This window comes from Oncorhynchus tshawytscha, linkage group LG30 (assembly GCF_018296145.1).
Source record: "Oncorhynchus tshawytscha isolate Ot180627B linkage group LG30, Otsh_v2.0, whole genome shotgun sequence".
NCBI classification, from domain to species: domain Eukaryota; kingdom Metazoa; phylum Chordata; class Actinopteri; order Salmoniformes; family Salmonidae; genus Oncorhynchus; species Oncorhynchus tshawytscha.
The window spans coordinates 28,878,757-28,905,331 of record NC_056458.1 but is presented as its reverse complement, the minus strand read 5'-3'; the positions used below and the strand labels follow the sequence as shown (position 1 = coordinate 28,905,331).

At 41.7% G+C, this 26,575-nt stretch overlaps 1 protein-coding gene across 3 annotated transcripts in view; it reads left to right on the top strand.

The window, feature by feature from the left end:
- LOC112228455 (rho GTPase-activating protein 32) overlaps positions 1-26,575 on the top strand; it is a 241,599-nt gene that overhangs the window by 177,579 nt on the left and 37,445 nt on the right. For 2 of the 3 annotated variants that reach the window (XM_024393786.2, XM_042309011.1), the window contains 5 exons: positions 7,374-7,460; positions 15,265-15,402; positions 21,497-21,589; positions 22,418-22,540; positions 23,039-23,116. In XM_024393786.2, coding sequence (XP_024249554.1) covers positions 7,374-7,460; positions 15,265-15,402; positions 21,497-21,589; positions 22,418-22,540; positions 23,039-23,116 — 519 coding nt within the window. Of the gene's footprint in view, positions 1-7,373; positions 7,461-15,264; positions 15,403-21,496; positions 21,590-22,417; positions 22,541-23,038; positions 23,117-24,397; positions 24,431-26,575 lie in introns of those variants that run through there. The other variant, XM_024393787.2, reaches the window with a different exon arrangement.

The window sequence follows — 26,575 nt, the reverse complement described above, 5'->3', positions numbered from 1 at the left end:
TGTAAAATGTCAGGATAATACTAGATTGATTTATTTCAGCCTTTATTTCTTTCATCACATTCCTAGTGGGTCAGAAGTTAGTATTTGGTAGCATTGCCTTTTAATTGTTTAACTTGGGTCAAACGTTTCGAGTAGCCTTCCACAAGCTTCCCACAATAAGTTGGGTGAATTTTGGCCCATTCCTCCTGACAGAGCTAGTGTACCTGAGTCAGGTTTGTAGGCCTCCTTGCTCGCACACGCTTTACCAGTTCTGCCCACAAATTTTCTATAGGATTGAGGTCAGGGCTTTGTGATGGCCACTCCAATACCTTGACTTTATTGTCCTTAAGCCATTTTGCCACAACTTTGTAAGTATGCTTGGGGTCATTGTCAATTTGGAAGACCCATTTGCGACCAAGCTTTAACTTCCTGACTGATGTCTTGAGATGTTGCTTCAATATATCCACATAATTTTCCTCCCTCATGATGCCATCTATTTTGTGAAGTGCACCAGTCCCTCCTGCAGCAAAGCACCCCCACAACATGATGCTGCCACCCCCGTACTTCATGTTGGGATGGTGCTCTTCGGCTTGCAAGCCTCCCCCTTTTTCCTCAAAACATAACAATGGTCATTATGGCCATACAGTTCTATTTTTTGTTTCATCAGACCAGAGGACACTTCTCCAAAAAGTATGATCTTTGTCCCCATGTGCAGTTGCAAACCATAGTCTGACTTTTTTTTATGGGTTATGTCGATATCAGACTCGTTTTACCGTGGATATAGATACTTTTGTACCTGTTTCATCCAGCATCTTCACAAGGACCTTTGCTGTTCTAGGATTGTTTTGCACTTTTCGCATCAAAGTACGCTCATCTCTAGGAGACAGAACGCGTCTCCTTCCTGAGCGGTATGATGGCTGCGGGGTCCCATGGTGTTTATACTTGCGTGCTATTGTTTGTACGGATGAACATGGCACCTTCATGCATTTGGAAATTGCTCCCAAGGATGAACCAGACTTGTGGAGGTCTACAATTTTTTTCTGAGGTCTTGGCTGATTTCTTTTGATTTTCACATGATGTCAAGCCTCTCATTTTCTGGAATTTTCCAAGCTGTTTAAAGGCACAGTCAACTTAGTGTATGTAAACTTCTGACCCACTGGAATTGTGATACAGTGAATTATAAGTTAAATAATCTGTCAGTAAACAACAACAAAAAATTACTTGTCATGCACAAAGTAGATGTCCTAACCAACTTGCCAAAACTATAGTTTGTTAACAAGAAATTTGTGGAGTGGTTGAAAAACGAGTTTTAAAGACTCCAACCTAAGTAATTGTAAACTTCCGACTTCAACTGTAGGTTTTCCTTTTGTCCAGGTGGGTAAGGGCAGTGTGGAGTACAATCGAGATTGATTCATCTGTTTGGGCGCTATGCGAATTGGAGTGGGTCCATGGAATGATGGTGTTGATGTGAGCATGACTGGCTTTTCGAAGCATTTCATGGCTGTAGATGTGAGTGCTATTGGGCGATAGTAATTTAGGCAGGTTACCTTTTGTTCTTGGGATACGGGGACAATGGTGGTCTGCATGAAACGAGTTGGTATTACCAGTGTTTTCCATTAGCGCTGGCTAATCGGCCGGTTATGGGCTCATTTTCAGCTGGCTACGTTTTCCACTTCATATTAAATAGTCTACTTTTCATTTAAGTTTCAATTTGATAGTCCGTCGAGCCCTCTCCCTCTAGAATGAACTATATGCACCTTCTAGGGATCTATTGAGAGGATAGGTGCCTGTCAGTCACAGAGTGAGCGATGACAGGGAAATGCAGCAGAGAAGAAGAGGCCAAGTGAGAGGTTTCACTCTGTACAAAATTAACCCAGTGCTTTTTTGTAGGCTTATTTTGGACCTAAGCTTGTCACCTGCTTTCTGCCTTTAAGACGACTCCCATTGTTAGGGAGGAGACGAGCATCTCATCATTAAATAGAGATCTCTGGTTGCAGTAGAATTTCTTTACACGGCGGGAATTTGCACATCCCATGTAATGTAAGTGGTAATGATGAGTCGAAATCCACAACTTAATTTGTTTTCTGACACTTTTATTTTCCGTGTTTCACATAGCCAGCCACACGGAATCGTGGCGCATAGAAGGCTATTTACTGCATGTTGATAACTTAACAGCAAGTGTTGACTAGTTTATAAATGGTGTTGAACTGACTGAATAAAGTTCATATCCTATATCCCTTTGCCATTAATAAATGATATGGCATGGTATCGCATCGGGACAAGTAAACCAAAGGATTTCCTAGGTTTCCTTTCCTAAGATGTCGGGGCTTGCCAAACAGTGACGCTAAAGTGAGTGACTCTCGTCAGTCAGTGTAGCCTACTGAATCTGTGAGAGCCGTTCATTTGGCTTCCTAATTTGCATAGGGCTACTGGTATGTCACTGCTTTTTTTGCGGTTATCTGCAAATAAATTATGAGAACATTCGGTGAAGATGGTGGAGCATCATTGCAGTAACAATAGGTAGCGGAGAGCCTCATTCTGGTCCAAATATGATAATTAGCGACCTCACGGAATTGAACAATATACTAAATGTATTGAACAGAATGCATCAGTGAATCGTATTTCCTGCAACTTTCTGAAAAGGCAACGAGAATGCCCCTGTCTGTGTGCGGTGCACATGTCTACCACTTTGTGTAGCCGTTAGCGATGATGCTAATGAAAACGGTCTTCTGGTAGATTGACTTTCCAAAAAAAACTTCTCAATTCAATGTTACCTACAAAGTAACCTATATTTACCTGGCAGAATGATATCGTGATTATTTGCATCAATCAAGTGGGTATTTGTTTTACAAACTCTACATTCGCTGCAAAACCACCGCTAAACAACAGCTAGGGTAACTACACCCAAAAATCTAAATTTCTCAGATTTTTCACAAACCTTAAAAAGGGTCTCGTGGTTTAGGCATTGTTGTGGGCTTAGAACATCTAATGTAATGTTTCTATTTAAAAAGTGTGATTTTGAGAGAGAACTTTAAAGAACTGGGGCAAACGGAAACCTGGAAAAACAAAACCTTTGATTTATTTTTAAAGATAATGTGGGCTATTACGTAATTTTTTTTCTTCATTTTTTATAAAATACATCATTTGAAGAACAAACATTGTGGCAATTAATATCTTGCAGTTAAACTGTAAGTAAGACTTTAATCTCAAGAGACGACAGGTTAAAATGTAAACTATCTTGAGATTAAAGTCTTATTTACAGTGTTTAAATTGGTTTGTTCTCTTACTTAGAAAATAGTCATAGTCATATAGGCCTAGACCTAGACAATATCCAAAACAACAGTACAATGAATTCATACATTTTCTGTTATTTAAATGGCCTTTTTATACAATACCATTTTGCACTAATTCTTTTGACTCATCACATATGCTGCTGCTACTACTTATTGTCTATACCCTGTTGGGACTTTTCCCCTGCCTGTATGTGCATGTCTGCCTCAGTTGCCTCGTGCCCCTGCACATCGACTCAGCGCTGGTGCCCTGTGTATATAGTCAAGTTATAGTTACTCATTGTGTTGTATTTTTTTTCTCTGCATTGTTGGGAGTGGCCGTAAGTATTTCACTTAGTCTACACCTATTGTTTACGAAGCATGTGACAAATAACATGATTTTATTTGAATATCGCAACAATATGTCATGACTGTCCTGTGAGGATCCAAATTGATCAGATCAGATCAGATTTGCAATGAATAACTTCAACCAGACCCCATCTCACCTGCAAAGGGGGGAGGGTTGAACTTGTGAGGGTTAACACCTCGCATCCTGTCGTAAATCAAGAGGAAAAGATTCAAGTCTCCCTCGCCAATGTTCACCAGAGGAATGTCCTTTGTTTTCAAGAGACTTTTCCCACCGAAACACTAACATGTTCAAAAGCGAATACTGAAACAATATAATAATATTATAATACATAACATAGAACGTTGGGAATGGTCAGAGGCGAACTATAGAATGAATGTAATTTAGTTTATTTTGTGATGCCATTAAAAATGTTATAAAGGAAATACTGTAATGTGGAAAGGATCCCCACTACATGTGTGAAGTGTCCATCCTATGCATTGTGCATGTAATATGAAAAATGATGGGGGATGGGATTTTAGGAGCCATAAGAGATGATTGTTTTACATAAAATTTGCAGAGTGATAAGTCATGCCGCTGAGTGAGGTCAGACCGTGTCAGCCTAACGGAACCGCCCTTTCGATGAAACTGTATAAATTGATGGGTTAAGAAATAACATATCAGACCAGAAAAGCATGAAGCTGCAGCTGCATGCTTAAAGTGGTTTGAACTCTGAATCTCAACATGAGGCAGAGACGTTAAACTCACCTCCTGGACAATCACTGGTACGGCTGATTAGCTGTCATAAGTAAAGTATCTTAGAAAGCGAATTTAGGTGGGACCATTCTACTACTCTGCTCAAACCATAGTATTACGCTACAATCATCACTCTACTAGGTACCATCAACCTGGCTGGCTAGCCTATCTTCGAATAAGCATCTTCAGGAGGGAATGGGAGGAAAATAAACTCTGTTGTTCTATTCAGGACTACACGACAAGTCACCAAATACCTGACAACAGTATGAGAGTGGCGGTTTGTGTGCAAAGTATATGATTACTGTAAGTGAGAGTAGTTTCTAAATGTACCGAAGTATTATGTCTCTGCCCCCCTCTCCATCTCTTTTGTAACAAGCAGCCATGTTTTGCCATTCCGCTAGCGATCTGTTTTTAACGTATTAAGTGTGTATGTTTATCCTGTGTTAACATTTAATTAACTGGTAAATAACTGATTAAACCAATTTGTGTAGTACTGAATCATAAGTAAGGCTCGGGTTTTTGTAGATGCAAGGAGGTTACGACTGTTCAGAATGATGATATGATACGAGGTTATGATTAATAAGTTGACTGTTTATAGGTGTGATAGGTAAAGACCTTTTTAGAGTTTAATTCGGGAGATGTTAACTCTTTAAAGAACCGCTCCCTTGGTGCCCCACATCCTAATGAGTTAATTGTTACATGATTAATTTAATTGGGTAACAATTAAACATAGTTGATTAGATAAATAACAGTCTTCAGATTAATGTTAAAGTCAAGTCACAAATATTTTCTAATCTGGGAGGTAAACTTGATAAAGTATTCAATAATTTCGCTGTGTATTTCAAATGGAATCAAGGCATTAAATAAAGGTTAAATATAAAAAATGTATTTGAATGTACCGGTGGCCATCAAAATAGAGCTCCTTTGGAGCTCAGACGCACCTGGCTGGCTACTTTTTCTATTTGGCTGGCTGCTCTATATACTGGTATTCCGTCTGGCCCCGCAGCCTTGCGAATGTTAATCTGTTTAAAGGACTTACTCACATCGGGCTTAGTCATCCGGAACAGCTAATGCTCTCATGGATGTTTCATTGTTGCGAGCATAGAAGGCATTTAGGTTGTCTGGTAGGTTTGTGTCGCATGGCATCTCGCAGCCGGGTTTCCCTTTGTAATCCGTGATAGTTTGCAAGCCCTGCCACATCTGTCGAGCATCAGAGCCTGCATAGTAGAATTCTCAGTCCTGTGTTGACGCTTTGCCTGTTTGATGGCTCGTCAGAGGTTGTAGCGGGATTTCTTATAAGCGTCCAAATTGGTGTCCCACTCCTTGAAAGCGGAAGCTCTATCCTTTAACTTAATGCGGATGTAGCCTGTAATCCATTACTTCTGTTTGGGGTATATACATACATTCACTGTGGGGACAACGTCATTGATGCACTTATTGAAGCCGGTGACTGATGTGGTAAACTCGATGTTATCCGATCCCGGAATCCCGGAACATATTCCAGTCTGTGCTAGAGAAATAATCTTGTAGCTTAGTATCCGCTTCATCCGACCACTTCCATATTGAGCTTGGAAGCAGGAGGATAGAGTTTTGGTCAGATTTGCCAAAGGGAGGGTGAGGGAGAGCCTTGTATGCATTTCTGTGTGTGGAGAAAAGGTGATCTAGAGTTTTGTCACCCCTAGTTGCACAGGTGACATTCTGGTAAAAATGAGGTAAAACAGATTTCAGTTTCCCTGCATTAAAATCACCATGCGTGAGAAACACTACCTCTGAATGTGCATTTTCTTGTTTGCTCATGGACTTATACAGCTCATTGAGTAGGGTCTTCGTGCCAGCATCGGTTTGTGGTGGTAAATAGATAACTCTCTTGGCAAATAGTATGACATGCAGCATATGAGGTATTCTAACTTGGGCAAGCAAAGACTCAAGACTTCCTTAACATTTGAGGTCGTACACCAGCTGTTGTTAAAGAGACACACCCCTCTACCCTTCATCTTACTTGAGTCTGCCGTCCGGTCTTGACAATGTGCTCACAGCCAGATCAGGGTCGTATTCACTAGGAACCAAACAGAAGCAAACGGACCAAAATGGGGAGGGACTATCTGAACTTGTCCTATAAGAAATGCTTGTTTTCGGCTGCAAAACGTTTTGCTACAGTGTGCGCTAGCACATACCTCTGCAGTTCAGAAATCGTTTGCCACTAACTTCATAAATAGGGTGCATAAATCATCACACACCTTTTCAAAACGTTTTAACCCTTCTACTCAAAAAGGAGTGATATTAGATATCTGCAACCTGTTAAACGTTACGATCTTGTAGCTAGAAAGTAGCAACTAATGTTAGCTAGCACTGTTCAACCCACTAACTTCATGACAGCTTGCTAATGGTGCAGGATGCATTGTCTAGTATGCACCTGTAATAAGAAGTTATGCACACTGTATATGTAATCACTATGTTGATAGGTTAATTTCAGTCAATAATTTGGAATAAATAGGTCCAAGTAGCCTATCCAGCCAGTGCATTTGTGGCACTTCATGTATGTCAGTTGCGGACGGCTGGCTTGGGACTCTAAGCTTTTCTGTTGTCATCCACAACAACCTCTCTCAGGTATTACGTTCATCTTCTCTGTGTCCTACAGCAGGAGAAGTTGAGAGAAGCGCGAGAAGGGAAAAGGATTGGGGTTAAAATGTACAGGGCTCGTATTTACAAAGCGTAGGAGTGCTGATCTAGGATATGTTCCCACCTGTTCCTATAATCATATTCATTATGATCTAAAATGGACTCCTACTTTCAGAAGCTTTGTGAATAGGAGCACTGGGCTGTGTTTAATTGTCAGGGGCTGTGAGGGATGGTGTTCTAGCTTGAAAGAAGGGGGGTTAGAGAAAGGTTAAAGGATTATTTAAACAGAATTTTCTGTCATTTGTCCACATCTACGCCCTTCTGCTATTTGACCCAAAACACCAAGAGCTACCATATGCGTCTCATAATTTCTCATTCCCTCTTTCCCTTTCTCTCTATTCCAGTTGTCCCTCGCGGATGAACAGAGTGAAGTGACACGGAATGGCTTTGAGTCCAAGGAGCTGCAGTATTTGGTCCAGATCTACTGCCAGGTATGACCGAGTAATCATCTGGGTGCTGTGCTATGCTGCGGTGTCCTCAATCAGTGCTTTCTCATATAGAGTACCAGTCAAAAGTTTGGACACACCTACTCATTTTTATTTGTTTTTATTTGTACTATTTTCTACATTGTAGAATAATACTGAAGATATCAAAACTATGAAATAACATATATGGAATCATGTAGTAACCAAAAAGTGTTAAACAAATGAACATATATTTTACACTGTTCAGAGGACACTGTGAATCAGGCCTTCCTGGTCAGATTGCTGCAAAGAAACCACGACTTAAGGGCACCAATAATAAGAAGATAATTGCTTGTGCCATGAAACACGAGCAATGGACATTAGACCGGTGGAAGTCTGTCCTTTTGGTCTGATGAGTCCAAATTTGAGATTTTTGGTTCCAACAGTCGTGTCTTTCTGAGATGCAGAGTAGGTGAACAGATGATCTCACCATGTGTGGTTCCCACTGAAGCATGGAGGAGCAGGTGTGAGGGTGCTTTGCTGGTGACACTGTCAGGGATTTATTTAGAATTCAAGGCACGCTTAACCAGCATGACTACCATCATTTGATTTTCAACAAGACAATGACCCAACACACCTCCAGGCTGTGTAAGGGCTATTTGACCAAGAAGGAGACTGGTGGAGTGCTGCATCAGATGACCTGGGCTCTACATTCACCAGACCTCAATCCAACTGAGATTGTTTGGGATGAGTTGGACTGCTGAGTGAAGGAATTGCAGCAAACAAGTGCTCAGCATATGTGGGAACTCCCTCAAGACTGTTGGAAAAGCATTCCAGGTGAAGCTGGTTGAGAAGAATGCCAGAGTGTGCAAAGCTGTCATTAAGGCAAGGGTTGCTACTTTTGATTTAACACTTTTTTGGTTACTACATGATTTCATATGTGTTATTTCATAGTTTTGATGTCTTCACTATTATTCTACAATGTAGAAAATAATACAAATAAAGAAAAACCCTTGAATGTCTAGGTGTGTCCAAACTTTTGGTACACACACACATACTCTATCTCACATTTGCATACACACTCACTCTCACTTGCATGCACACTCTCACAAATACACACAGTCACATGGAAAGCCTCTGTCTTTGGAATCTTGTCACACACCAAATGAATGTCCAATGTGTTAGCTAGTAGGTGATTGGCTCATTTTCAGTCATTTCTGAAAACCCATTTGGTCATGATTAAAATTGTGGGAACAGTGAAGCTGAAACAACCAAACAACTAAATAGAAGGGTCTCGTGGGAAAGGAGAGCGACACTGAAATCACACCAATTGGCCTCATCCATGATGCTCATGAGGTGTTGAGTAGCAACAAAACACACAACTTGGAGAAGATATCTGGCATACCATCCGTGCCTCCAAATCTTTTCCTCAACTTGGCAGTTATGCTACCCTCTCATCAGAGACCTAGCGAGGCAAGTCATGTGTGCCCGGTGCTGACCGAGGGCATGTACCAAATGGAAACCTATTCCCTATATAGTGCACTGCTTTTCACCTGGGCCCATAGGGCTCTGGTGAAAAGTAGTTAACTATATAGGGAATAGGGTGCCATTTGGGACATTACCTGAGGCTTACATCACAACTGTATTTGCCTGTCACTTTTTGATCCAGCACCCTCTTCTTCAGATTTAAAAAAGCCTTGCTTTGTCATGTGCCAGCCGGCCTCTGATGTATTTACCCCAAAGATGTATCATCAGTTAAATTAACGTATGGAGTTATCGACTTCTCGTGTTGTTCTCCAGAAATAGCTTCGGCAAATTGATCACTTCATCAATGGATTCCAAAATTAGCTATCCAGGGCAGGCCAGCACAGTTCAAGCGGGTGAGCTAGATATGGTGGACGATTTAGGAGCTGTTCCATTCTGTCGAGCATGATGCCTGTTGGATTTACTCGCAATACCAATAAAACATGCAAAGTTACTACCCCGCTGCAGTTTACATGCTCTTAGGTTGGAGTCATTAAATCTCATTTTTCAACCACTCCACAAATTTCTTTCTAACAAACTATAGTTTTGGCCAGTTGGTTAGGACATCTACTTTGTGCATGGCACAAGGAATTTTTCCAAAAATGGTTTACTGACAGATTATTTCACTGTATCACAATTCCAGTTGGTCAGAAGTTTACATACACTAAGTTGACTGTGCCTTTAAACAAATTATGTAATGGTTTGAGAAGCTTCTGATAGGCTAACTGACATAATTTGAGTCCATTGGAGGTGTACCTGTGGATGTATTTCAAGGCCTACCTTCAAACTCAGTGCCTCTTTGCTTGACATCATGGGAAAATCAAAAGAAATCAGCCAACAATTGCAAACCTCCACAAGTCTGGTTGATCCTTGGGAGCAATTTCCAGACGCCTGAGACGTGTTCTGTCTCCTAGAGATGAGTGTACATTGGTGCAAAAAGTGCAAATCAATCCCAGAACAACAGCAAAGGACCTTGTGAAGATGCTGGAGAAAACGGATACAAAAGTATCTACAGTGGGGCAAAAAAGTATTTAGTCAGCCACCAATTGTGCAAGTTCTCCCACTTAAAAAGATGAGAGAGGCCTGTAATTTTCATCATAGGTACACTTCAACTATGACAGAAAAATGAGAAAAAAAATCCAGAAAATCACATTGTAGGATTTTTAATTTATTTATTTGCAAATTATGGTGCAAAATAAGTATTTGGAGAGACGCTATCGGAGTCGGTGCAGCCAGCTGGTTTCTCCACGCATCGCGCCGACAGAAACAAACATCTTTCTGGTAAGAAGAGGGGCGGGGGCATATGCCTTATGGCTAACGAGACGTGGTGTGGTCACAAAAGCATACAGGTACTCAAGTCCTTCTGTTCACCTGATTTAGAATTCCTCACAATCAAATGTCGACCGCATTATCTACCAAGGGAATTCTCTTCGATTATAATCACAGCCGTATATATTCCCCCCCAAGCAGACACATCGATGGCTCTGAACGAACTTTATTTGACTCTTTGCAAACTGGAATCCATACATCCTGAGGCTGCATTCATTGTAGCTGGGGATTTTAACAAGGCTAATCTGAAAACAAGACTCTCTAAATTGTATCAGCATATCGATTGCGCAACCAGGGCTGGCAACCTTGGATCACTGCTATTCTAACTTCCGCGACGCATATAAGGCCCTGCCCCACCCTCCTTTCGGAAAAGCTGACTACGACTCCATTTTGTTGATCCCTGCCTACAGACAGAAACTAAAACAAGAAGCTCCCACGCTGAGGTCTGTTAAACGCTGGTCCGACCAATCTGATTCCACACTCCAAGACTGCTTCCATCACGTGGACTGGGATATGTTTCGTATTGCGTCAGACAACAACATTGACGAATACGCTGATTCGGTGTGCTAGTTCATTAGAACGTGCGTTGAAGATGTCGTTCCCATAGCAACGATTAAAACATTCCCTAACCAGAAACCGTGGATTGATGGCAGCATTCGCGTGAAACTGAAAGCGCGAACCACTGCTTTTAATCAGGGCAAGGTGACCGGAAATATGACCGAATACAAAGAGTGTAGCTATTCCCTCCGCAAGGCAATCAAACAAGCTAAGCGTCAGTATAGAGACAAAGTAGAATCTCAATTCAACGGCTCAGACACGAGGTATGTGGCAGGGTCTACAGTCAATCACGGATTACAAAATGAAAACCAGCCCCGTCATGGACCAGGATGTCTTGCTCCCAGGCAGACTAAATCACTTTTTTGCCCGCTTTGAGGACAATACAATACAGTGCCACTGACACGGCCTGCAACCAAAACATGCGGCCTCTCCTTCACTGCAGCCGAGGTGAGTAAAACATTTAAACGTGTTAACCCTCGCAAGGCTGCAGGCCCAGACGGCATCCCCAGCCGCGTCCTCAGAGCATGCGCAGACCAGCTGGCTGGTGTGTTTACGGACATATTCAATCAATCCCTATCCCAGTCTGCTTTCCCACATGCTTCAAGAGGGCCACCATTGTTCCTGTTCCCAAGAAAGCTAAGGCAACTGAGCTAAACGACTACCGCCCCGTAGCACTCACTTCCGTCATCATGAAGTGCTTTGAGAGACTAGTCAAGGACCATATCACCTCCACCCTACCTGACACCCTAGACCCACTCCAATTTGCTTACCGCCCAAATAGGTCCACAGACGATGCAATCTCAACCACACTGCACACTGCCCTAACCCATCTGGACAAGAGGAATACCTATGTGAGAATGCTGTTCATCGACTACAGCTCGGCATTTAACACCATAGTACCCTCCAAGCTCGTCATCAAGACCCTGGGTCTCGACCCCGCCCTGTGCAACTGGGTACTGGACTTCCTGACGGGCCGCCCCCAGGTGGTGAGGGTAGGCAACAACATCTCCACCCCGCTGATCCTCAACACTGGGGCCCCACAAGGGTGCGTTCTGAGCCCTCTCCTGTACTCCCTGTTCACCCACGACTGCGTGGCCACGCACGCCTCCAACTCAATCATCAAGTTTGCAGACGACACAACAGTGGTAGGCTTGATTACCAACAACGACGAGATGGCCTACAGGGAGGAGGTGAGGGCCCTCGGAGTGTGGTGTCAGGAAAATAACCTCACACTCAACGTCAACAAAACTAAGGAGATGATTGTGGACTTCAGGAAACAGCAGAGGGAACACCCCCCTATCCACATCGATGGAACAGTAGTGGAGAGGGTAGCAAGTTTTAAGTTCCTCGGCATACACATCACAGACAAACTGAATTGGTCCACCCACACGGACAGCATCGTGAAGAAGGCGCAGCAGCGCCTCTTCAACCTCAGGAGGCTGAAGAAATTCGGCTCGTCACCAAAAGCACTCACAAACTTCTACAGATGCACAATCGAGAGCATCCTGGCGGGCTGTATCACCGCCTGGTACGGCAACTGCTCCGCCCACAACCGTAAGGCTCTCCAGAGGTTAGTGAGGTCTGCACAACGCATCACTGGGGGCAAACTACCTGCCCTCCAGGACACCTACACCACCCGATGTTACAGGAAGGCCATAAAGATCATCAAGGACAACAACCACCCGAGCCACTGCCTGTTCACCCCGCTGTCATCCAGAAGGCGAGGTCAGTACAGGTGCATCAAAGCTGGGACCGAGAGACTGAAAAACAGCTTCTATCTCAAGGCCATCAGACTGTTAAACAGCCACCACTAACATTGAGTGGCTGCTGCCAACACACTGACTCAACTCCAGCCACTTTAATAATGGGAATTGATGGGAAATTATGTAAAATGTATCACTAGCCACTTTAAACAATGCTACCTAATATAATGTTTACATACCCTACATTATTCATCTCATATGTATACGTATATACTGTACTCTATATCATCTACTGCATCTTTATGTAATACATGTATCACTAGCCACTTTAACTATGCCACTTTGTTTACATACTCATTTCATATGTATATACTGTACTCGATACCATCTACTGCATCTTGCCTATGCCGCTCTGTACCATCACTCATTCATATCTTTATGTACATATTCTTTATCCCCTTACACTTGTGTGTATAAGACAGTAGTTTTGGAATTGTTAGTTAGATTACTTGTTGGTTATTACTGCATTGTCGGAACTAGAAGCACAAGCATTTCGCTACACTCGCATTAACATCTGCTAACCATGTGTATGTGACAAATAAGATTTGATAACAAAAGTTTATTTCAATACTTTGTTTTATACCCTTTGTTGGCAATGACAGAGGTCAAACGTTTTCTGTAAGTCTTCACAAGGTTTTCACACACTGTTGCTGGTATTTTGGCCCATTCCACCATGCAGATCTCCTCTAGAGCAGTGATGTTTTGGGGCTGTTGCTGGGCAACACGGACTTTCAACTCCCTACAAAGATTTTCTATAGGGTTGAGATCTGGAGACTGGCTAGGCCACTGCAGGACCTTGAAATCCTTCTTACGAAGCCACTCCTTCGTTGCCCGGGCGGTGTGTTTGGGATCATTGTCATGCTGAAAGACCCAGCCACGTTTCATCTTCAATGCCCTTGCTGATGGAAGGTGGTTTTCACTCAAAATCTCACAATACATGGCCCCATTCATTCTTTCCTTTACACGGATCAGTCGTCCTGGTCCCTTCGCAGAAAAACAGCCCCAAAACATGATGTTTCCACCCCCATGCTTCACAGTAGGTATGGTGTTCTTTGGATGCAACTCAGCATTCTTTGTCCTCCAAACACGATGAGTTGAGTTTTTACCAAATGTTATATTTTGGTGTCATCTGACCAAATGACATTCTCCCAATCTTCTTCTGCATCATCCAAATGCTCTCTAGCAAACTTCAGACGGTTCTGGACATGTACTGGCTTAAGCAGGGGGACACGTCTGGGACTGCAGGATTTGAGTCCCTGGCAGCGTAATGTGTTACTGATGGTAGGCTTTGTTACTTTGGTCCCAGCTCTCTGGTGCAGGTCTACAATTTTGTTTCTGTTGTCCTTTGACAGCTCTTTGGTCTTGGCCATAGTGGAGTTTGGAGTGTGACTGTTTGAGGTTGTGGACAGGTGTCTTTTATACTGATAACATGTTCAAACAGGTGCCATTAATACAGGTAACGAGCGGAGGACAGAAGAGCCTCTTAAAGAAGAAGTTACAGGTCTGTGAGAGCCAGAAATCTTGCTTGTTTGTAGGTGACCAAATACTTATTTTCCACCATAATTTGCAAATAAATTCATAAAAAATCCTACATGTAATTTTCTGGAATTTTTTTTCTCATTTTGTCTGTCATAGTTTGAAGTGTACCTATGATGAACATTACAGGCCTATCTCATCTTTTTAAGTGGGAGAACTTGCACAATTGGTGGCTCACTAAATACTTTTTTGCCCCACTGTATATCCACAGTAAAACGAGTCCTAAATCGACATAACCTGAAAAGCCGCTCAGCAAGGAAGAAGCCACTGCTCCAAAACCGCATAAAAAAGACACACTACGGTTTGCAACTGCACATGGGGACAAAGATCGTACTTTTTTGAGAAATTTGATCCTAACTGACCTAAGACAGGGAATTTATACTAGGATTAAATGTCAGCAATTGTGAAAAACTGAGTTTAAATGTATTTGGCTAGGGTGTATGTAAACTTCCGACTTCAACTGTATGTCTGGTTTGAATAATAGCAGTACATCCAATCTGATATAATTAAAGCTGGGTTGTTTTTCACTGGATGTTCTGTACTAGATTCCGGGTTCATCGTCCAATGAAGGAGATCCCCTTTTCAGATTGAAATGCCCCCCTGTTGAGACTAGAAGGATATAACATCCAACTCTCTTAATTCCACCAGATTTGACCCGCCTCTCTTAATAATCCCAGCCATTTGGATTCATCCCCTTCTCCAATCCCTCCCGCCATCTATCCACCATCCATCCTTTAATCAGTTTTTTGGCACTGCCTTACATTGGCAGACTGGTGCTCTGCTTGGGGCAACCACAACCATACCACATCCGGAACCATACAGATGTCTGGTCCCTGTCCCACAGTGGAGTATTGTGTGGGGAGTCACTGTAGCAGGATTATAGCTAGGAAGGTAATATCCCCTGTCCGACCCCCCTCGTAAAATCATAGACTCCCCCTCTTGCAACTCCGTCCCAGCAGTGGATTGTGAATTAGGGCGTGAGGGGCACCCAGAGGGTATCTGTTACCAGGCTAGTAAAGCAGCCAGGGGCTCATGCCTCATGCATATCCCCTGTGTTTTGAAACGTCCTCTCTCTCTCTTTTCTTTCCCACTTTCCCACTCTTACTATTTTTGCTCCGCAGAGCCGAAGCTGGATTGTGAAGCGCAGCTATGAGGATTTCCGTGTCCTGGACAAGCACCTGCACCTTTGCATCTATGACCGCCGCTTCTCGCAGCTGCCTGAGCTGCCTCGATTCGACAGTCTGAGGGATCATGCTGAGGTAAGATACCCGGTCTTTCTCAGTACAGCCAATGTGCCCCACCCCACCCAACACCCCTATATCCCCATTCAAATGGTCTCTCCCAGTCTCCCACTTTGAATACCGCCTTTAAGGACTATATTATCTTTCCCCTTCAAGATTATGGTGTTCAGACAGAAGCAAGAGGCAATGGACGGGTGACTTGAGAACAGTTTTGCGTCCATGTCCGTCCTAGAGTGAAATACCTGCACAATGTCAATGCTGTATTTGCTTGTTTTACAAACTCGTGTTCGTGGCAGGCTGATTCATGGGCTAAATTTGTTAGTGTCCATTTGTGCCGAGGTTTAAAAAAAAAAATGTTCTGTCTAATGGCCTGGTGTTTAGAGGAAGCAGCTGTATAGTCTGTTTTATGTTTTTTAGAAAACCTCTCCATCCTGCTGGGCTGCGATAGGAACTCTCACTCGCTCTCTCTGTTTACAGTTGTTTTCCCAGAGAAAGCCCTCTTGAACTGTGGCACATTTTCACAGCTAAGTTGATGGGCTTTGAAGTATGGAGTGGCTGTTAATGCTTACCCATATGATCATCCAGTCCTTCAGTAAATGGAAAAAGACCCTGGTACTCATGCTCTCTGCCCCTAAAAAGAGACTCCCACAAAGGTAGGCTGACTAGGCTTCACAGTCACCACTTTGCCCCTGCGTCCCAAATGACACCCTATTCCCTACATAGTGCACTACTTTTGACCAGATCTGGGCCTTGCTCAAAATTAGTGCACAACATGTTTATAGGGCATAGGGTGCCATTTGAGACACAACCTCTCTCTCCAGCTGTCCCAAGTGTAATGTGAAACACTGGGCTGCGCGTTGACTAATCTCAGGAGGTCAGATTACTACGCCCACAGTGAAAGCACAGGTCCTTCTGTAGTGGGATGTTCAGTGCTAAAAACTACTGGTAAAACAGGTTATTAGGGTTTTCACAAAAAAAGGCTGTGGAAATACCTCAGTCGTGATTGGAGGAACGAGATGTCGGACATTTCAGTTTAATCCGTGTCCGTGGCTGCTGGGACAAGTAATAGCAGAGAGTTGGCGTACAGTAATTTCAGACAGCAGTCATTATTTGATTGTAGCCTTCAGGCATTTAATACACATAGGTCCTTATAGGATTAATTGGGGTAGGGGAAAATTGGCTTGAATTAAAGTGTCACTAACCGTATTGTCGAGAGGCTGTTTTGCTGACCCCTCTTTGAAGCGCATATTTTGGTACCTAGCTACTGCAGGTATTTGGATAGTGTTAGCCTAGCTAGTATGCTAACCAACATATTGCTTGCGCATTCCAATACTTGATTGTCACTGTTTTGTAGGCCAGTACTTGGGAAGCTAGATTGCCTGTTCGAAATGAGCTGACATTACCTTATACAATATCTTCCATGACTCGTTAAGTTTAAACGAACTTAGAGAAAATCTGTACAAAGTTGGTAAGAATATTCAGCGAAATCAGGAAACTCACTGCTAATCAACCAATCAGTCTCCCTATTGATTCAGTTAGCTAGCCATCCTCCCTTCTAACCTCTTCTCTTCTTCTCCAACCTCTCTTCTCCTCCCCTAACCTCTCCTCTTTTCTCCTATCCTTTAACGTATACCTTCTCCTTTTCTCTCCTCGCCCCTTCTCTAATCTCACCTACTCCTCTCCTCTCTTCTCTTTGGAGCTCAACTCTCTAACCTCTCCTCTCCTTCTGCTCGAACATTTCTCCTCTCCCCTTCTCTAACCTCTCCATCTTCCCCTCTCCTCTCCCCTTCTCTAACCTCTCCCTCTTCCCCTCTCCTCTCCCCTTCTCTAACCTCTCCATCTTCCCCTCTCCTCTCCAAACGGCCTCCAGTGGAGCGTTTGATTTCCTCTGCTAGGTGCTCACCACTCTGTCTTTCCTTTTGTTCTCGCTTTCTCTCATCTATAGTGCATTACTCAAGAAGTTGCCAATGAAAAACTAGAAACAACCGTCCTTTCAATATCATTAGGATTGGCTACATTATGAGCTCAGTCAAACATGTCTTTCTGGCCTATGCTCAAGTCAGACACACACCAGGGCTCCAGACTGCGATAATTTAGTTGTATTTTGTGACCCTTTTACTTGGCTGTTGCAAGTCATGTTTAATTGGTCGCTTCGGTGTGAGCTGCACATTCTACATGGTCACTTCATTCCAAATGTCCTATTTTTTTAGGAGGCTCTGACCATGATTTGGTCAAACAGTAAAGTGCGTTTTCTTCATGATCATGGCTCTAGTGTGGCCATTTTGATAGCATGTGCTCCTAAATATTTAGCTGTGCAAAATGTTTTTTTGCCCAGATAATTGTTTTAATGGTTATGCTTTGCTGTATCGCTATTTCTGAGTATCCTAGAGAAAAAAGTGAGTGCTGATCCGTGACTGTGGTGGTTACACCATTACTACAGAGAGAACTGGTTATCTCTAGCCCAAACTGTTCAAAAGTAGTGCTACATTTTTTCCCTTCTATTGTGCATTGGCTCTGCAGCTGGTTGCATCTCCATTGGCGGGCTGTATTTTACGTTCATTAACTATGTCATGACTACTTGTGGGCCACTAGCACCTTGTTAAGTCATGTTACCTCATTAGCTAGCAAGTTAACAACCTTGTAACTTTACCAGTATATCCTTTCTAGCGCAGGCGTTTCGCTAGCAGAACCCCTCGACAACATTCCGCTGAAAAGGCAGCGTGTGAAATTCAAAAATCTTTTTTAGAAATATGTAACTTTCACACATTAACAAGTCCAATACAGCAAATGAAAGATCAACTTCTTGTACCTCTTATGGCTGCATCCCTTGTTCTCAATTTCCGCCTGAAGACATACCCTAATCTAACTGCCTGTAGCTCAGCCCCAGAGGCAAGGATATGCATATTCTTGGTATCATTTGAATAGAAACATTCTGAAGTTTGTGGAAATGTTAATTGAATGTAGGAGAATATAACACAGTAGATCTGGTGGAAGAAAAGAGAAAGAAAGAGCATACGTTTTCTGTTTTTATTGTTGTAGCATCATCTTTCACATGTACTAGAATAGCCACACAGTCAGATGGGATGCTGGAGATAATTTGATGGATAACACAAGAGGGCAACTGTAGGTGTGCAAAGTTTCAGACTGATAACTTCAGGAATGGGTGAGCTACATTAGCATTAAGTCACCCAGGTGTCCCACACAAGTTGCCCAAATGTGGCCGAATTGGTGAAATGACCTATAACTATATACAACAGTGCAAATAACTATATACAACATATCAAAAAGCAATTCTAACACACAAAAAATATATATACAAATTTAAAAAAAATATATTAGAAAATAAATATTTTTAAAAAACAGTACACCCTTTGGAAGTCCTCTACACAATATTTTGCTGCCTGTGCCATGTCCCATAGCTGTCTCTTTCTGACGTAAAGCAGAGGCAAACTGAACAAGTTGTGCAGGTCATGCGACACAGAACACAACGACGCCTCCATGCTGTGCCCTTTTGGCCCTGAGGCACAGTCATGCCTGCAGTAATGAACTGTGGCATATGAACACCACTGGAGGCAGGAGTAGAGGGGGCAGAGGTAGAGCGGGCAGCTTGGCACCGGGGGCTCCCAGTCGGAGTCGCTATCACTGTGAAAGAAAACATTAAAAAAAATATTTGTATTGTATGAGCCTTTTATCATCACATAAAATAAACAGATATGTATTGTATAGAACAGAGGGAACAGTCTCTAAGTTGAAGTGCTGTTCCAATCAACTCTGGCCATTGTTGTGGGCCTGCCCTCTCCCGAACAGCACCCAATGGCTATTTCATATGGAAATGGAGAGGGGGAGCAGGCGCAGTGGCCATGTGTGTGTTTGCTGTTCTACTCCATTCCATTTGAATAAAAAAATGGATGATTTAAAAAAAAATATATATATATATATATATATATATTTATACACATACATATATACACACGCATACAAACAAACCACACATTTTATTGCAAAATATATATATTTATTTATATTTTTGCAAAAAAAAAAAAAATGTAATTATTCGCCTACCTCCTCATGCCTTTCGCACACAATGTATATAGACTCTTTTTTTTCTTTTTTTTTCTACTGTGTTATTGACTTGTTAATTGTTTACTCCATGTGTAACTCTGTGTTGTCTGTTCACACTGCTATGCTTTATCTTGGCCAGGTCGCAGTTGTAAATGAGAACTTGTTCTCAACTAGCCTACCTGGTTAAATAAAGGTGAAATAAATTAACAAATAAAAATAAATGACCGATTTGCATGTTGTCACTCAGAACGTCACTGACATTCTTAAAGAGACCGTGTACAATTTTCAATGCAATGCATCTCAATAGCAAACAGTGCTTTTTACACCATGTAGAAACCTAATATTGCTTTGTAATTTCAATGACAGCTATTTGTATCAACATTTTAGCTTTTATAATAAATGCATGCATTTACAGGGTTACATATTAGTTGACAGAGCACAACATTTGCTTCAAAAGTAGTAGGTTGTAATTCATGTAGGTTGTATCTCAATCAATTTAAAAAATCTTATTTTCTGGTGCTCCTACATTTTATGTGGTGCTCCTAACTTTTTTAAGTTGAGCGCACCAGTGCTACCAACACATTTTTTTATTCATTCAGAGCCTTAATTATGATTCCTGTAATTAAAGTCTCTGCCCTGCCTCGTGCCTGTTTCGCTGTGGCCTGCTTCTATGATGAGCGAGACTGACTCCCCCTCCCCCTGCATTCCAGGAGAAAATAAAGTATTCTGATTGTAGGCTATAACATTTCAAAATCCAATTGCGGGAAAAACACAGCTGTTGTCACTGTTGAAGAGAGGAGGTTCTAAGCTTGCTGTAGACATAAATGTTCTCTCTATAGCAACTATTTTACAACCATGATATTTGTTATAGCTTTTAAATACAGAGCGTGTGAAATGCACATCTGCCATTGCGAGTGCACAGGCTACAACTGCAAACGTTTTTTTGAGACATTACATTTACTGTTAGATTAATACTTGGCTACCAGCAGTGCTGTGGTAGCCATGCTGGTTAAGTGTGCCTTGAATTCAAAATAAATCCCTTAGTGTCACCGGCAAAGCACCATCACACCTTCTCCTCCATGCTTCATGGTGGGAACCACACATGCAGAGATCATCCGTTCATCTACTCTGCACGGCGGTTGGAACCAAAAATCAAAAATTTGGACTCATCAGACCAAAGGACAGATTTCCACCTGTCTGTCCATTGCTTGTGTTTCTTGGCCCAAGCAAGTATCTTCTTCTTATTGGTGTCCTATAGTAGTGGTTTCTTTGAACATGAAGGCCTGATTTACGCATTCTCCTCTGAACAGTTGATGTTGACATGTGTCTGTTACTTGGATTTATTTGGGCTGCAATTTCTGAGGCTGGTAACTCTAATGAACTTATCCTCTGCAGCAGAGGTAACTCTGGGTCTTTCTTTCCTGTGGTGGTCCTCATGAGAGCCCGTTTCATCATAGCGCTTGATGGTTTTTGCGACTGTACTGTTTTAAAGTAATGTTGGACTGTCATTTCTCTTTGCTTATTTGAGCTGTTCTTGCCATTAATATGGACTTGGTCTTTTACCAAATAGGGCTATCTTCTGTATACCAACCCTACCTTGGCACAACACAACTGATTGGCTCAAACACATTAAGAAGGAAAGAAATTCCACAAATGAACTTTTAACAAGGCACACCTGTTAATTTAAATGCATTCCAGGTGACTTCCTCATGAATCTGGTTGAGAGAATGCCAAGATTGTGCAAAGCTGTCATAAAGGCAAAGGGTGGCTACTTTGAAGAATATAAAATATATTTTCTTGTGTTTAACACTTTTGGTTACTACATGGTTCCACATGTGTTATTCCATAGTTTTGATGCCTTCACTATTATTCTGCAATGTAGAAAACAGCCCAAATAAAGAATAATTCTTGAATGAGTAGGTGTGTAAAAACTTTTGACTGGTACTGTACACTACCTTTTTAGTAGCTGTAGGTCATTCAACACTGTGTGGAACTAGTATTTTATATAAGTGTTTTACCCATTGTCTGTTCCTGGTTTCCTCTCTCACAGGCAGTTTCCCAGATGCTGATGGCTTACCTCTCCCGCTTCTCAGCGATCGCTGACAACAAGATCAACTGTGGGCCCGCCCTCACGTGGATGGAGGTGAGCTTCTGTCTGGGTTTATGTCTGTGTGTCTCATGCTGTCTGTCTGTCTTGTCTGTGTCTGTTTGTCTATCAATCTCCCACACACACTAGACCAGAGCTCACAGAGCTGGATACATCCTTAACAATGGATACATCCTTAACAATGAGCTAATGATGCGCTATTTCAGGACAATGTTGTTCAGAGGCGCTAGCCAATGACACAGCTAACACAATTACTTCAAACTGAAGCTGGAAAGACTGCAAACTACAGTAGCTGCACTTCGTTTCATTTGACCTGTTTTCTATTGACATTTCTTTGTATATATATCCATAAAAATTATGCTGATTCTTCATGATCTTTGACTGGCTGAGAAAATCTCCCTTCGTCTGTTTTATCCTGACTCCTGACATCTACACGTTCACTACTATGAGACAGCTGGAGATGAATTTCAATACTGAAACAATGTTGCAAATGTCAGAGACAGAAAGCAAGGCTTATACAAATCTCTGCATTTGAAAACCAAATGCTAGTCTAAAAGAAATGGGATATATTGTCTAGATTCTTTTTACAGTGGAGATCAAGTTTATAACTTGCCTGGCTGGGCTGATGAGACAGTGGATTGCGCAGTGAGATGGAACAGAGTAAATAGGCATTTAAACGTCATAGCTTTAGCTGGTGGTAACGTGTGGAATAAACACTGGCTGGAATGCAGTTTTAACCAGTCAGCGTCCAGGATTAGCCCCACCCGTTGTATAATAGAACAGTAACTCACCAACTAAGTGTAATGTCTGCAGTGACAGACAGTAAATATGACACTAACTTGATTGTGTGTGTGTGTGTTCCAGGTTGATAACAAGGGCAACCACTTACTGGTCCACGAGGAGTCCTCCATCAATGTACCCGCCATCGCCGCCGCCCATGTCATCAAACGCTACATCGCGCAGGCCGCCGACGAGCTCTCCTTCCAGGTGACCGCCAAGTACAGGGAGAGCTGAACCGCATTTAAACACAACACGTGCACATACAAATGCGTGTACACACACTCACATGGACATATGTGCAGATACAAATGTGAATGTCATGGATAAATGGCTGTGCTTGGATGCAGTGATAATCTTGCTGTATGACAGGTAATCTGCATCATATTTACTATTCTACAGATGCCCCAATACATTGTTGTTCCTAGGGAGTTGTTTCTCCATTACTCTTTTCACACACTACTTTTCACACATCTGATTGAACATGCAATTCTTCTGTACAAATACTCTCTGATGCAGTTAGTGGTTCCCAAACGTTTCTTAGCAAATAATACCCACCACCTCTATATGTAGGATGATGTTTCCCCTCAGATGTATTCACAGCATGACTAGTGAGTCCATTCTTTAGCAATGACTGATCCAGCTATCCCTCTCTTCTCCTCTCTTCCCCTTTCTCTCTCCCTCCTATCTCTCTCCCTCCCCTGACAGGTTGGGGACATTGTGTCAGTGATTGACATGCCCCCCAAAGAGGACACCACATGGTGGAGGGGCAAGCACGGCTTTCAGGTTTGTGACCCAGAAGCACATACACACAAAGACAAACAATTACTGTGTTACAGTTTAGAACCTGGGGTGTTTATAAGTTGCGCACAGATGGCTTGGCATCCACTCATCTTCTGTCTACTGATCTACTGTAGACTCCACAAGGCCAGGATTTTTATTGTGCTTTGGTGTCTATCAATTTCTCTTTTCAGTCACATTTGGTTTGGCCTTTTAGCTAATTCTACTATATTTATCCATATACAAAAGACCAAATCAGCTCATTGTTCATTTGGGTTAAACATTTCTCTATGGACTATCTCATCAGTTAAAGACAGACATACTCATTGTATCATACAAAATGGGTACACAGAGTGGTTGTTCTCGATCGTGATGTGATTATATTAGCCTAGCTACGTTTTCCAGTATTCCATTTTAAAGTGATCAATAGTCTTTCTTTGAGCACAATAAAGCCTGATATTGTGTTGTCTGTTGATCTAATCCAGCTGAACTTCCTGTGCCCTTAGCATTGACCCCTAGCAGTGTTCTGGTCATAGCTGACCCATAACATTGCCGCTCGCTGCCCCGGGGGAAAAATACTGATACAGGCCAGCTGGGAGGACAGCCATGTTGGATGGGCCTTCACAACATGTTGTTATTAAACACTGCAGAAGAACAATTAGGAACTTGCGAAGCTGTTAGGCGAACGACTCTTGGAGGCGGTTGTTGCCTGTTGCTTTGTTGTACTGTAGGGATGCATATGCTGAGTTTTAAAGAAAGGGAACATTATTTGTGTGTGATTTTGGAATATCAAGTAGATGAAGATTCCTTGGTTTTGTCAAAGGTATTATCTGTCTATTTTTTCATTATTATGAATCATGGCACTCATTCCTACCAAGAATCATGGTCTGGTGCATACCATGATGTTTGGTCTTCAACAATGATGTCATAACTAGGTTATTACACACAATGTTGGGCCTTGAAACCAATCTGGATTTTGGGGAAATGCCATTGTATGTCAATGCTCCACTAGATGGTGGAGCATTGATTGGATTGTGTATCTGCTCGCACAAAGCAAATGTCAATGTCCTCCCTGCTATCTCCACTGGAGGGCAGTCAGTCACCCTACAGGCAGTCTGAGTCAGTCTGTGGCTTAAGGTCAGGTAGGCAGCTCACGTCTTTCTGTATGACACAACACATCAGCCTGCCTGCAGAGCCTCAAGGAGAGAGAGAGAGGGGGGAGATATATGTATATATATAGAGAGAGGGGGGAGGGAAGGAGCAAGAAAGCTGGAGGGTCCAAAGAGAAAGAGGGAGAGAGAAAATCCAACCATGGAAAGGGTGAGCTTCTTTCGTTGAGTGCTCAGCATGCGTCACATCTTTATATAGCATAGTACTATTTGTAAGTTGCAAGACAGCTGGACCTTGGATCCCTATGATAGTCACATTCAACCCTCTTATCAGTCACATTTACTACAAGATGGAAGCCATTTATTTTGCAAAGCGTGTAGGTTACATACTCCTAAGCAAATAGACGCTTCTTTAAAAGTGTCTATTAGTGTAGTCTGGTCTCTGATTTGTTAGGTATCGCACATGTTAAGATTTGTAAATCAGAGATGGGACTAGGTGATTAGTCAATAATGACAGAGAAGGTTTTTTGTCAAATTGCTCTGCTGGGAATGGCTTTGGTTTGGCAGTTTCCCATGTCTTCATTAAAGAAAAATATTTATATCATGTCTTTCTCCAAACTCATTAAGTGAAGCCTAGAGATTTATATTATTCTATTATACAGCCTAGAGATTTATATTACTATATTATACAGCCTACGAAATTTATATTATTCTATTATACAGCATAGAGATTTATATTATTATATTATACAGCATAGAGATTTATATTATTCTATTATACAGCATAGAGATTTATATTATTATATTATACAGCCTAAGAGATTTATATTATTCTATTTTACAGCCTAAGAGATTTATATTATTCTATTATACAGCATAGAGATTTATATTATTCTATTATACAGCATAGAGATTTATATTATTATATTATACAGCATAGAGATTTATATTATTCTATTATACAGCATAGAGATTTATATTATTCTATTATACAGCATAGAGATTTATATTATTCTATTATACAGCCTAAGAGATTTATATTATTCTATTTTACAGCCTAAGAGATTTATATTATTCTATTATACAGCATAGAGATTTATATTATTCTATTATACAGCCTAAGAGATTTATATTATTCTATTATACAGCATAGAGATTTATATTATTCTATTATACAGCATAGAGATTTATATTATTCTATTATACAGATTTATATTATTATATTATAAAGCATAGATATTTATATTATTCTATTATACAGCCTAAGAGATTTATATTATTCTATTATACAGCATAGAGATTTATATTATTCTATTATACAGCATAGAGATTTATATTATTATATTATAAAGCATAGAGATTTATATTATTCTATTATACAGCCTAAGAGATTTCTTAACACTCACAAAGACTTGAGGAAAACAGTTTAGCCTGGAGCAGGGATGGGCGTTAGAAATAATTTTACTATTCTAATAATATCATGCATTTTTCCAGATATTCGAAATACATGGTTTATTTATTTATTTTGATTTTTGTAATTTTTGTACATATGTTTTTAACCTGAGCGTACCGGGAGGGGACGGTATGTGTGAGCTCTGCTGCTGCAGGGGAGGGGAAGGTATGTGTGAGATGGAAACGGAAGAGATAGAGTAGCTAGCTCGTCAGACTTGATACACTAGCTAACTTGTAGCAGCCACAGTGTTATTTATCATCCCATTTGACCGTGCCCTTTGTAATATTTGTGTTGTGGAGAAATGACCAGGCAGGAGACGCGAGTACAGTTAGTTTTTGTTTAGCCAAAACCCCTGCTTAGTAACAGCACAGTAACTAATTTAAACAGTTGTAGATCCCAGATACTACACTCTTCTTGACTGGAATAAGTTGGAGTAGACTAGAAAAGTAAGCTAGCTACCCTGGCTAATTGAGTCTACATTTTGCTGCGATTTTGGTTGCTTGTTGTAGCCCACTCCTTCTCATTTCGCTAATGTTTAATTTCGTCATTTTAATTCCATCTTGCGTTGTATTAGTGATCTGTCATTTCACTTGCTACACATGGAGTCTGACCGTGGTGCCGCTTTCCTTGGCCGACAAAACAAGCTACGTGTATATGAAGCCTATTTCATGGGGCGCACATCATATAAACTACATTCAAAAGTGTGTTGTTTTATTACATTGTAGCGACCAGCACAGACAGCTGTGTGTTATGTGTTAGGCTATTAGTGAGTTGTGTTGTATTTACCAGTGTTCGCGGAGTCCGACATGGCAATCAACCTGCTATCTGCCAATCACGGGAATGCCTGGAATGTTCTGATGCCGGGCATTCTGGTGGTTGGCGGAGTGGCGTGTAGGGGGGTTG